This window comes from Sorex araneus, chromosome 9 (genome assembly GCF_027595985.1).
Source record: "Sorex araneus isolate mSorAra2 chromosome 9, mSorAra2.pri, whole genome shotgun sequence".
Taxonomy (NCBI): Eukaryota; Metazoa; Chordata; class Mammalia; order Eulipotyphla; family Soricidae; genus Sorex; species Sorex araneus.
In genome coordinates, this window is record NC_073310.1 from 50433888 (window position 1) to 50447197 (window position 13310).

At 43.9% G+C, this 13310-nt stretch overlaps 1 protein-coding gene across 9 annotated transcripts in view; it reads left to right on the plus strand.

Moving 5' to 3' along the window:
* The window catches only part of ARHGAP12 (Rho GTPase activating protein 12), a 114830-nt gene that overhangs the window by 10844 nt on the left and 90676 nt on the right, over positions 1–13310 (plus strand). For 5 of the 9 annotated variants that reach the window (XM_055147341.1, XM_055147345.1, XM_055147348.1 and 2 more), the window contains 2 exons: positions 7958–7993; positions 10364–11124. In XM_055147341.1, coding sequence (XP_055003316.1) covers positions 10444–11124 — 681 coding nt within the window. In that variant the 5' untranslated portion in view covers positions 7958–7993; positions 10364–10443. The remainder of the gene's footprint in view (positions 1–7957; positions 7994–10363; positions 11125–13310) is intronic. The other 4 variants (XM_055147346.1, XM_055147347.1, XM_055147342.1 and 1 more) reach the window with 3 other exon arrangements.

Genomic DNA, 13310 nt, shown 5'->3' on the forward strand with positions numbered 1-13310 from the left:
AAGGGTTATAGAAGAAGGACTCCATTGAGTTGAGTTCATTTAAATGAGAAGAAAGAAAGCTGAACTATATCAGGCTCATAAGGAAGGGTGATTTTAAAGGTTAATAAGGAGCCATTATCAGTATAGGTAACTTTTGATATATGGCAGATTAAAGGGAAAGGCGATTGGTTCAAGAAAAAGTTCTTTTTATTCCTTAGAATTTTGACTAATACTATGAATCGTATTTCTTAACCAGGTCTTCATTCTTAGGCTGTACTGTTTGTGCGGGGATGGAGGGTTAGTGTGACAGGTGAGGTGTTGGCTTGCATGTGGCTGACCTGGTGTCCATCCAGGTGTTTCCTCTGGTCCCCGAGTACTGTCAGGAGTGATCCCAGGTGAAGAGCCAGGAGTGGAGCCCTGAGCTTTGTTGGGTGTGGCTTTCTCAGAAACAACAAAAACAAAATGCAACTTAAAGTTTGTGTGAGTGGTTTTGAAGGAATTAACCCTACTTTAATCCTTTTTCTTTGAAAGGGCTTGATCTGTTGACTAAAGTGCTGTTTGCATTTTAAAAAAATTACACTAGACTTCTCATTTTCTGCTCTGTTATATATTAACTGGGTTGGTATTTATGTACATCTCTGTGGGGGCATTTAAGAATTATTAGGAAGGTATAAAACTGCTCTGAATGGAAAACTCTAGTACTGTCGAAAGAATGTAATTTGTGGTCTTTATCCCTGGGTGCACTCAGTATTATGGCGCTACACCCAGCAGTGCTTGGCAACCGTGCAGTGCTGGGGGCCAGACCCAAGGCTCTGCCAAAACCCTGGCCCTTTTAGCTCTCATCCTGGGTCCTAGAATTTGCCTTTTATTTTTGGGGGCCACATTTGGCCATACTCAGGGTTTATTTCAGTCCTGAGGGGCTCAGAGGACCGTATGTGATGCTGGGGATTGAACTTGGGTCCATCACAAGTAAGGCAAGCATCCCGCCTGCTATCTCTATTGCTCCACCCCCTAGAATTTTTCTAGAATGTTTCCTGCTGAGAAACATGGGCACCGTGATTCTCCAAAAGTGAATTGTTGAGAAGAACAAAAAAATGTGAGTTCAATAGTTTAATCATGGACTAGCCTAAAATAAGACGTTAATGCTGACTATCAAATAGGCCTATATTAACTCTAAGTTTAGTTATAGATTAAGAAAACCTAGTAATTGGAAGTACGTAAGCTCAAATGCTTAAAATCCATGGCTGTGTGTGTGGGGGGGATGCCGTGAGGAAGGTTATTTTGGCATTACAGCATAGTCCATGGCAGTTTGTTTACCGTCAGTTTTAGAATCCATCCTTTCTTCACAGTTTTGCTTCCTTAATCTGGCAATGGATTAGAAACCAGATCTGATTATTAGGTGTACTTGCTGCTGTTGGGATGTTGATTTTTCTGACAGCCAGGAAATGCTTGTGTACTGAGTATATAAACATATGGCTAGAACTTTGAAAAAAAAAATGTAGTTGCCAGTATGTGTGTTAAGTTAAAAAAAACTGAGTTCATACTGACGTCTCTAAATGTAATCCATTACTGTGTAGGTAATTTCTAGCATTCTCTCCTTATTTATAAAGTCCCATTTCTTGTCCAAAAAGAAATCTACCTCCCACTGTCCTTCCATGTCCCACTTACTTGTTCAGTACCAGTATGTATAGTAGTATCAGAATTTTAAACACATTATAGGGGGGAAACTTTAAAAAAAGTTGGAATGTCTCTTCCTTCTCCATTTCCCAAAATTCCTTTAAAATTTTTTTAATGAGCAGCTTATTTTTGCATATTAATGGTGCAGGGATCTAATTTAGGTTCTCATAGATGGAGACAGAGAGAGAGATCAGTGGAGGCCCAGGTTCCCTCCCTGGGAGAAACAGAGAGAGAGTGAGCAGAGAGAGAGACAGAGACAGAGACAGAGAGAAAGAGAGAGGGAGACAGAGAGGTCAGTGGAGGCCTGCAAGGGGCGGGAGGAGAGAAAGAGGTGGAAGAGAGACAGAGAGAGAGGGGGAAGAGAGGGGGAGGGGGGAAAGAGAGGGAGGGAGAGAGAAAAAGGGAGATGGAGAGAGGAGAGAAAGAGGGGGAAGAGAGAGATCAGTGGAGGCCTGTGTCCCCTGGGGGGGAGAGCGAGGGGGGGAGAGAGAGAGAGAGAGAGAGAGAGAGAGAGAGAGAGAGAGAGGGAAAGAGAGGGAGAGGGAGGAAAGAGGGAGGGAGAGAGAAAAAGGGAGACAGAGAGGAGAGAAAGAGGGGGAAGAGAGAGATCAGTGGAGGCCTGGTCCCCTCCCTGGGAGGGGAGAGTGAGGAGGGGAGAGAGAGAGAGAGAGAGAGAGATAGAGAGAGAGAGAGGGAGAGGGAGGAAAGAGAGGAAGGGAGAGAGAAAAAGGGAGACAGAGAGGAGAGAAAGAGGGGGAAGAGAGAGATCAGTGCAGGCCTGGGTCCCCTCCCTGGCTCTAGTGCTCCCCTGAGCACTGAGCCTGGGTGCGGCCCTGAGGGGCTAAGAGTGATCCCTGAGCACCACAGGAGTGAGCACTGCCTGAAAAGTTCCTTCCAAGTTCCCAAGTGTTAGCAGAGGCACTCACTCGGCCTTTGCGCGCTTTTCCTGTCGGAAGGAGGTGGTTTAGAACCCTGGCTCCAGCCTGGGAGCTGCCAGGGAGAGGGTTCTCCGGAGGAGGGAACATCCATCTGGTGCTAAGTGCCCGAAGACCCCCAGGATGCGATGGTGACTGAAGCCTCCCTGACCCTTTGCTCCTAGTCGGGGCGGGGGAGGGGCAGCCAGCCTGCAGATAAGACCACAGGGCTCCAAGCCTGGCTTTAGTTAGTTATTTGTTTATTTATTTTCTTGGACTGGAGAGACTTGCACACCACTGCCAACCTGGGTTTGATTCCTCGATTCCTCCGTCCCTCTCAGAGAGCCCAGCAAGCTACCGAGAGTATCCCGCCTGCATGGCAGAGCCTGGCAAGCTCCCCGTGGAGTATTTGATATGCCCAAAACAGTAACAAGTCTCACAATGGAGCCGTTACTGGTGCCTGCTTGAGCAAATCAATGAACAATGGAAGGGCACTGATACAGTGTTAGACGGAGAACATGAGCTCCACCTCTGAGCTACATCCCTGGCCAGAAGGAAACATTTTGTCTGCTAGACCCCATTTATTCCCAAAGTAAGTTAGGCCAGCGTCTCTGCTGCTCTTCTATTCAGTGGTATTTGTGGTTCTGGCACTCCATTGGCACATCTGCTTTCCACCCTAGGGTTTCCCCTGACTTCCTGAGTGTTAAGAATTTGCATATTGAAGGCCTTGCTTTGTGTTGTAAGGATAAACGGATTTGGGAAGTGTGTAGTGTCACATATCCACCATTGCAGTATAATACAAACTTCACCTATGGAGCCCTTATCCTCTTTCCCTTTTCTGCCCTGACAGTCACTGTCCTTATGTTTTTGACTTTTCCAGAATGTCATAACTGAAATCATTTATGTAGTTCTTTCAGATCAGCTTCTTTGGTTAAAAAAACCTAAGCTTCATGAGTGTATTTTTTTTGTAGCTTTGTTGCCTGTTTCTTTTTATCACTGAATAAGGCTGAATTTTATGAATGTTTAGAAGATTGTTTATCTTGTATTCTGTTGAAGGACATCTTGGCTACTTCCAGATTTTGGCAGCTATAAATAAAGCATCCATAAACATTTGTATGCCGGACTTCTTGTGGACATAAGTTTTCAGCTCATTTGGGTAAACGCCTCGGAGTGTGATTGCTAGATCGTATGGTGAGACCATATTTGCTTTGTAAGAAGCTGCTAAACTGTCTTTCAGTGTGTCTGTACGGTTCTGCCTTCCCACCAACAGTGAGTGTGAGTTCCTGTTGCTCTCTGCATACGACACAGAGTTTGGTGGTGTTTGTGCCTTGGCATCAGCCACACCATTAGGTATGCAGTGGTCTCTTCCATGTTTAGTTTGCAAGTCCTTAATGACATAAAGTTGAGCAGTTTTTCATGTCCTTATTTTTTGCCTATGTCTTTTTAAATTACGTATTTATTTATCTTTTTGGATTAAGGGCCACTCCTAGCTCTGTGCTTAGGAATCACTCCTGGTGGTACTCTGGGGATATACAGGATACTGGAGATTGAACCGGGGTTGGCTGCATACAAGGCATGTGCCTTGCCTGCTGTACTATCTCTCTGGTCCCCATGTTATAAAATTAGAATATTTTCACTATTTTTATAACTGCTCCACAAGAAGCATCATTATGTCTACTTCATTTCTAAGATTTCATGACAAATCTTTCTAAAAAACTGCATTCAAATGTGTCATTATTATAAAAGGTACTTGCTTCCCCAAATATTCCCGTTATTTCCCCAATCTTGTTTCAGATTTAAATCTTGATTTTGAATTTCCTTTACCAGTTTTTTTGACTGTGTTCTTTACTGCTTTCCAATTTCCCAGTTACTTATTTTATATTTTCTGCTGTTCTTTTGGCTGGTCAGAATAGTTTTATAATTTCAGTCACTGTATTTTCCTTCTTCATGCTTAAAGAAATACCTTGTATTATGTATCTTTTTATTTTCAGAAAGTGGAGATCATTAAAAACATTTTCTAAGACAAAGACCCCATGCTCAGGGAACCATATGGTAGTTGGGATCAAACACCTCATGACAGCCATGAACTCCATCCCTTTGAGTTACCTTCCTGTTCCTATAGTTATTTTGTTTCATTTATGTATTTATTGATTTTTTTTGGGGGGTTGTCTTACGCTGTTGTTGCTCAGGAGTTACTCCTGGCTCTGCACTTAGGAATTACTCTTGGTGGTGCTTGGGAAACCTTATGGGATGCTGCAGATCAACTGGGGTCACTTGCATTCGAAGCAGCCGCCCCACCTACCATTCTATTGCTCTGGGCCCTATTTTGTTTTATTAAAAAAATTTATTTGGTGGTCCTGATCTCAGATTCTTCAACATGTAAGGCTGAGTTATTTCCTTTTATTATTATATTTATTCCTTTTATTATTATATTTTGGTTTTGGGGCCATACCTGGAGGTTCTCTGGGCACTGTAATACCTCGTCCTGTGCTCAGGTATCACCCCTGGTGGTGGCCGGGGGAAACCCTCGTGGATTCCAAGAGTAGAACTGGGTATGGCTGCATGTCAGACAACTGCCTTAACCCCCTTAAATGGATACTTTAAAAAAGAGTTGGAGAATTTTATATTAAGAATCTCTATTACATTTGCTTTGGTTTTGGGGGCTATACCTGGCAGTTCCTGGGAGCTTCTGTGGTTTGGTGTGCCAACCATAACCACCAGCTGGTTGAGTTGAGTTCCCGTTCCTAAATTGTATTTTTAAAATTTGTTCCTATTTAGAGTTATATTAACATTTTGCTGTTCCTAATGTGGCTAAATAGGTTGTACAGATCACAGTCACTGTCATCCCATTGCTCATCGATTTGTTCGAGCGGGCACCAGTAACATCTCTCATTGAGAGACTTATTGTTACTGTTTTTGGCATATCCAGTATGCACGGGTAGCTTGCCAGGCTCTCCGAGAGGGGTGGAGGAATTGAACTTAGGTTGGCTGCGTGAAAGGCAAACGCCCAACTGCTGTGCTATTGCTCCAGCCCAAGGTTGTACATACATTGGACTTAAATGGTGGCATGATTAATTATGGATACTACTACTATGTTAGCATTTTCACTTGTTTATTTTACAATGTACCTGGTAAGACTGTCATGCTGAGAGGTGCATTTGATTAAAACAGATGTCCTGGGGGAGGAAGATAACATTTGCTGAGCTGTGTAATTTGTGGTAGGACAGAAAATGATAGAAACTGGCAGACAGGAAGGAGGAGTCTATTATAGGTTAAAATACCATGATAGAAATTTCTCAGTCTGAAATGGAGGGAGAGACCTGAGAGATGTCAGCAGCTTGTTTCTCTGTGTGTCTGTGTTTATGCCTGTTCCTGTTGGAACATGAAGAAGTCTGGTAAGAGGCATGAAAAGCGGCCTAAATGCTTTTGAAATTGCAGCGAAAAGCAGTTGCTTGGTCCTGGGCAGTAGATTTGCAGAGACTTCGTACGTACTAAGGGATTGACTTAGTAGCTGGAAGTACACATGTGACTAGCGTGCTGGCAGAGTAGGGTGGTGACCGGAGCCGTGCACTCGGTTATGAGAGTGTCCTGTACGAGGGCATCCCAGTTGAATGAGTGACAGTGCCTGAAACGGTGAGAAGAGAGTACAGCATTAGGAACTCACCCAAGAGAAAAATTTGTGAGCTTGTGGAGAACAGGAAGAAACATGCCCAAATGGTGCACCTTTATTTGATTTTCTTTGATGTCCAGTTGTGGAGGCTGGGGTGGACAGGGCGGCCAGGATCTCCTGGGCTCAAGACTTACGTTTAGATTAAGTAGGCAGAATTTTCTCACATTCGCAGCTACTTTTCACTTACATGAAGAGTATCATTACAGCACTCCCCACATTTTTTGATCTTTGCAGCTTGTAATAAGTCTTTTATCTAACTTTCTGAACCTTGGATGATAGTATGTAGTTCCTGCATCCTGACTTTCTCAAAGTTTGTAACATATCTTAGGGCCTTCCTAGGTCCATCTCCCACTCCCAGCCTGTGTCAACGCCCTTTTAATTCTCTTGCCTCATGGTACCCGCCTTTCTCTGAGGGCATCTGTTCTGAGATCTTGCTATCATTTTGGAGAGACTGGTCTTGTGAAGAAAGATGCCTCATTCTCCAAATTGCCTCCAAAGAGCTTTAGTTGGGTGCCTGAGGTTGAAGTGGTGAAACTCCTTTATCTTTCTCCCTGGCTCCTCCTACATGCCTATCTTGGTAGTCACTGGGGAGTGTGGTCCTGAAGCCTGGAAGGGAAAGAGACGGCATGTGGGCTGGCCTTTACCCCGTTATTGTTCCCCACCCCACAGTTCCTCCCCCACTGGCACGAAAGCCCTGGTTTACCTGTTCATTCTTAAATACTCACCTTTTCTCCACTACTTTATGTCTAGCTGCCATAACCCTTTGCGTATTGCCTTACTCATTTCTTTATCTACAGAGATAGTTCTTGAGTTATTTATTACTTCCTGGAAAGACAGTCACTGAGGAGAAGTATTTCAGTGAGGGACTTTTGAGAAGATGTATGTAGTTATATAAGTTATACGAAAACTTATGTAGCTAAAGCGATAAAGACATATAGGGAGTAAGGTCCTGGTAATGCTTGGACATAATACTCAGAATTTGGAATGTTAGAAATTCTTTGGACTGTGAAGAGAAAGACCGTGCAGATTGGCAGGACTGGGTTGGTTCGAGTTTGAACCTTGATTTGGGTCTGTCTCCCGCGGATTTGGTTGTGGGTGAACACTTTTTTGACATTCTCTCAGGAACTCAGGTCTGTTCAGTAGACTGCTTCACATTCTGGATATGTTTCTTCGTAGTTAAGTCGTTTCTGCCCAGGGAACCTAGGTGCCATATTGTGTCTGTTTTCCAGCTTTGTGTTAGGAAGAGTTCCTAACTTCCAAGAGTACCTGGACAGAGAGTTCAAGCTTCTCTTGGTTGGACTCATAAAGCCACAGCTCCCGACAGGCAAGGTCTATCTCATGTTCATAAGTCAGTTATCACTAAGTGAGCGGTGGAGGAACTTATAGGACTCTTACAACCTTCACCATTCAATACTGTAATCTTGAAAAAAAAGTGCCATCCTAACAGTTTTGCAAAGGTAGCTTCTCATATTACTAATTTAAAATGATTTCTATCAGCGTGAGAAGGACCAGAATGAAGTTGATAGGGTGTAGAAATGAAGCAGGAGAGGCTGAAGCGTGCCTTGTGTTTGGCCACATGTCAAGGGGTAGTGCTGAGCAGTTGGGCTGTTTTCCAGAAGGTTCTTGGTGTTTCTTTCAGCACTTACATGAAAATGTCAGTATTTGCCTGATTCACATGATCCTGGTTAAAACTCACGAACTTTTTTTTTTTTAATAGGTTTAAATATTTTACTGGACATGTATTTCTCATAAGGTAAGCCTCCCTCCCCCACTCCCATAAGTTAAAATGTTACTACGTTACAGTTTAGCTACTGGGATGGGTACCTGTTGGGCCACCTGGGATTATGAGCTTGATCTCTTAGATGCAGTGCTCAGGGGGTCGGTTGTTATTACACACAGCAGACAGCAGCAGCATGCCGGGATCTTGGGTGCTCAAGACTTGTGTGACTATTTAGTATTGCTAAAGTTTGCCTTAGGATCCTTTAGCATCACCGAATGTGGGTTTCCCAGGACTGTTGTAACAAAGTGTAACAATACATAAACTTTGTGGCTTAAAATAACAGAAACTTAATCCTCCTTGGTTTTGAAAGGCTGAGGGTTCTGAAATAAAGGTGTCAGGAGGGCCAAGCTTCTCTTGGAGAATTCTTCCTTGGACTATTCTGAAACCTGTGTTTGGCGACAGTCTTTGGTGGTTTTGGCATGTAGTTGCCTCACTATAGTGTCTGCCTGTCTTCACAGTGTCTTCCCCCTGTCTACATTTCTCTCTCCTTGTAGAGACACAAATCCAGTTCACTGGATTTGAGACTCCCACAAATCAGGGTTAGAGTGGTTATGCCTTCAAAGACTCCAAATATTATTTCCAAATAAGGTGTAATTCACGTCCTATTGTTGGGACTTCACCATAATTTTTTGGGGGAGGGTGGATGGTGACACATTTCACCCCATGGTTGGACTTTGTAGCAATAATGAGATGCTGTGATCATTTTAAGCTTGAGTGCAGTTTTATTAGATACTAAAATATTTTGGCATTAGTGGAGAAATGTCAGTGAATGCCAGACTTCACAAGCCAGTTTAGGACTAATTAATTTTGAATGGCAAGGTATTGGTTGAGTATTGATTTTTTTTTAACATTAAAAAAACAACAAAACCCCAACCCAGTATTTGTTAGCATTCGTAGGACTCATCTTGTGGTCCTCCCAAGGTAGACTCGAGGGAAATAGGACTGCGCTGGTTATTACCTGGAGCACTACTGGGTGTGGCCCCTTAAAAAAATCAGATAGAAACAAAGTCGCAGTGTATTTGGGGGGGGGTGTTTGCACCCCACTCTGAGCAGACGGTCTAGATAGGGTCAGCCACGTACAACACAAGCTCCTTAACCCTCGGGCTGTCTCTGTGCCCCTCAGTTTCTTTACCTCTGTGTATATTCCTCCCCGTCCACTCTAATGAACAATGGTTTTCTGTTTCTTTGGTTTGGCTTTGGGCCCACGTCCAGCAGTGCTTGGGGGCAGGGGGAGCCCATGTATTCGGGGAGTGGACGCAGAACTCCTGTGTGCAAGCACGCCCTCCAGCCTTTAGAGCTATCTCTCAGGCCCCAAATAACAACTTTTTTTGAAAAAAAAGTCCATTTATATTTTATATGAAATGGGTAACAAAACTTATATAATTGAGTAATTAAAAAAATTCTTTCATGTCTTTCAATTGCTTTACAAAATAAGAGAGCTAGGTCATTGGACTTCAGCTTCAAATAGGATTTTAGATAAGGCCTGCCATGAACTTAGCTCCCAGCCTGGGGATTGCCTAATGCATATTAGTTACTGGTGAGCCTCTCGAAGAAAGAAAAATAGGTTTTAGGTAGTCATGGAAAGAAGGAAAGCTCTCGCCATTTTACTTTTGGTATGTGTGTTGTAGTTGCAATCATTGGTTTTGGTCTTAAATGACTGGAAAGTGTAGATGAAGAGTAAGTCTACTTTTATTTTTATTTATTTATTTATTTGCTTTTTTTTGCGGGGGGTCACTCCCAACAGTGCACAGGGGATACTCCTGGCTCTGCACTCAGGAATTACTCCTGGTGGTGCTCTCGGGACCATATGGGATGCTGGGGATCGAACCTGGGTTGGCCACGTACAGGGCAAAGGCCCTACCCACAGTGCTATTGCTCCAGCTTCAAAAGTGCACTTTTAACGGACAAATAACCATAGACATACTTACTTTCTGGGGGTTGAGATTTAAGAGTAATATGTTTTTTTTTAAAAGTCAAAATGTTTAACACTTGGACTTAGGGGCAAAGGGATACTCTTCCTCAGTGCTCAGGGGTTGTTCCTGACAGTGCTCCGGGACCTTCCCTGAACATGTGCTTTGGGCTCCCTCCCTGGCCCCGCTCATGGTTTTCAAAGGGCTAATTTCAGTCATGATACTGGTGAGTAAATATTAAAAGTTTCGGGCCAGGTATTCAGCTCAGTGGGAGAGCATTTACCTTGCATGTATGAGATCCTGGGTTTGGTCCTTGGCATTACAGAAGCAAGCAAACAAACAAACAAAAAAAAAAACAAAAAGTTGTTTGGACTGTGTTTAACTTTCTTCTTCATTCTCTTTCTCTTCTTAAATTAAAAAAAAAAAAAAATAGCAGTATCCGTCCAGCAGGCCCTCAAGCCAGAATGTGGCACACCATCCTTTTTGAGAAGAGGTGAATGTAACGGATTAAAAATGGCGGACAAAAGTGGGAAGATAGTTCCAGGACAAGTGTACATCGAAGTGGAATATGATTATGAATATGAAGCGAAAGACAGAAAAATTGTGATAAGGCAAGGGGAGCGCTATATCCTGGTGAAAAAGACCAACGATGACTGGTGGCAAGTGAAGCCGGATGAGAGTTCCAAGGCGTTTTACGTGCCTGCCCAGTATGTGAAGGAGGTGGCCCGCAAGGCGCTCATGCCCCCCGTCAAACAGGCCATCGTGCTGCCCAACAGCGCCCCAAAGACGATGCAGAGCCTGCATCTTCAGAGATCCGCCGAGAATGTGAACAAGCCTCCGGAGCTGTCGAGTTTCGGGAAGCCGTCGCTGTCCGTCCAGGGAATGGGACTTATCCGAGATGCCAATCAGAACCTGGGACCCAGCTACCCTGCAGGCCAGACGCTGAATCTGAGCCTGGATCTGACCCACAATAATGGCAAGTTTATTAACAGTGACTCACACTCGCCGAAAGTTTCCAGCCAGAACAGAACGCGCTTGTTCGGTCACTTTCCGGGACCGGAGTTCTTGGACGTCGAGAAAACCAGCTTCTCCCAGGAGCAGGCATGTGACTCCGCCGGGGAGGGCTCCGAGAGGGTCCAGCAGGATTCGGAATCCGGTGACGAACTTAGCAGCAGCTCCACGGAACAAATCAGGGTAAGAGTAAAAACGGTCTGATGAAGCGCCGGCACGAACGCAACGAAAACATTCACTGGAGGTTTTATTTGAATTCATATCTTGAGGGAAGTTAAGACCTATTCTTTTGGCCTTAGGTTTTCCAAATAAAGGTGGGTTCTGTGATGAAGAGAGGTGGAGATGCTTCATATGAAGTAACTTGGGGAGTTCATAAAGGTCCACCTTATGGTTTCCATAATTATTCAACCTTTTTTAGTGTTAGAGTTACTTTAAGCATGGGAAAAGGTTCCCCCCCCCACCCTCCCCTCTCTTTCAATTTGGCATAAGGTAAAAAGGGAATGCTTATTTACCTCGTTATTTATTTTTTTTAATTAAGTCACCATGTGGAAAGTTACAAAACTTTCAGGCTCAAGTCTCAGTTATACAATGCTCGAACAGAACAACCATCCCTTCACCAATGCACATATTCCACAACCAGAAAAAAAAGAAAAAAACCCAGTATACCTCTTATCCCCCCCCATGCCCATTCCTCCCTCCCCCCCTGTGTAGCTGATAAATTTCACTTTACTTTTATTACATTCAATATTTCAACAAAAAACTCACTATTATTGTTTGGAGTTCCCCCCCCCCCCCGAATCAGGCCTGCTAAAAAGGAAGAATTTGATCATTTCTTTTCCATTGCTGAGAATGAAGAGATACAAGGTTGCGGCCGCACGGTTTTAGATTTCTGTATTTTAGTATTTTAGTAACAAAGTCCAGGGAAATTCCTGCCAGAACTTGCATCATTGAAAGCCCGGACCTCCCATTAGTGGTCCTCATAAGATGGCGGTCTCCACGCCGTGCCCTCCCGCCGGCAAGGAAAAGGGGAGAGAGAGAAACCTTTCCCCTCCTGGGGCAGCATGGGGCCGCGGCTTAGTGGCTTAGTTCCCAGTCTAGAGACATTTCTGCAAGAAGCTGCTGGTACCAAAAGTAGTTTAGATGGCCTCTGGAATCATGCTCGTGCAGCTGCAGAGAGGCGGCACACGTGCGGCCACCGGGGTTTCGTCTCGGCGGAGAGCCTACCCGGTGATACCTTGTTTACTGTAACAAGTGTGTTTGCTAGCATAACTCATTTGACTTGTTTCTAATAAGTCTTCTGATTATAATGGCTTATGAGGAAATTTTTTAATAGAATATTAACTGTTATCACTCTGTGTGTGTCTGTGTGCATATCTCACAAACTTTTACCTCCATTATGCATTTTTGTGTCTTAGTCTTTTAAGTATCTACTCTTGCTTGTATTGAATAATAGCCTCAAAAGCTTTCTATTTGATCTTTTTTTCCTTATTAAACTTTTACTTGAGATTAGTTTATGCCAGCTTATTTGTCAAGAAAAAATGAAGTACATATATGAAACTTGAAATTTGGAAGAGTCTGATTTCTGTTTTGCTTTGGGGGCTACTTCAGGCCCTCAATCCCCAGTTGCTCGTGGTGGTGCTTCTGGGGCCGGAACCCATCTTCCTTCACGCAGAGCATGTGCTCTAACCTATTGATTTCTCTCTCTGGCCTGGAAATCTTAAAATTTAGAGAGGGGGCACACCCAGCAATGCTTAGGGGTCACTTCTGGCTCTGCACTCAGGGATCACTCCTGGCGGTGCTCAGGGGACCTTATGAGATGCTGGGGATCGATGTCGGGTTGTTGTGTGCAAAGCAAGTGTCCCCCACCTGCTGTACTATTGCTCTCACCCTGGAAATCGTAATTTTAAGTGAACTTGAAATTTTGGACTGAAAGCTATTTTTTGGTGGGGGGTGGGGAAGTGAGGGGTATTGTTTTTGAGTCTGTATAACGACTTGCCTCAGGGAGAAGAGAACACCAGTATAGGTTAGGATCTTTTTTTGTTTGTTTCTTTGTAAGGTTAGATTTTCTTGCTATCGCAAGTGCAAATTGTGTCAGACAGTTTTGATCAGCTGCCACAGAGTGTTGCTTGCAACGAGAGCTATATTTTAGGATTTGTTGAGTCAGTGCATCACAGTGAGGCTGCTCTTTGGTGGTCGTGTGGACCAATGTGTCATTATATGTAGCACTGTAGTCCTGTCGTTCATCGATTTGCTCAAGCGGGCACCAGTAACGTCTCCACTTTGAGACTTGTTGTTACTGTTTTTGGCATATCGAATACCCTCTGGGTAGCTTGCCAGGCTCTGCCATGCGGGCGGGATACTCTGAGTAG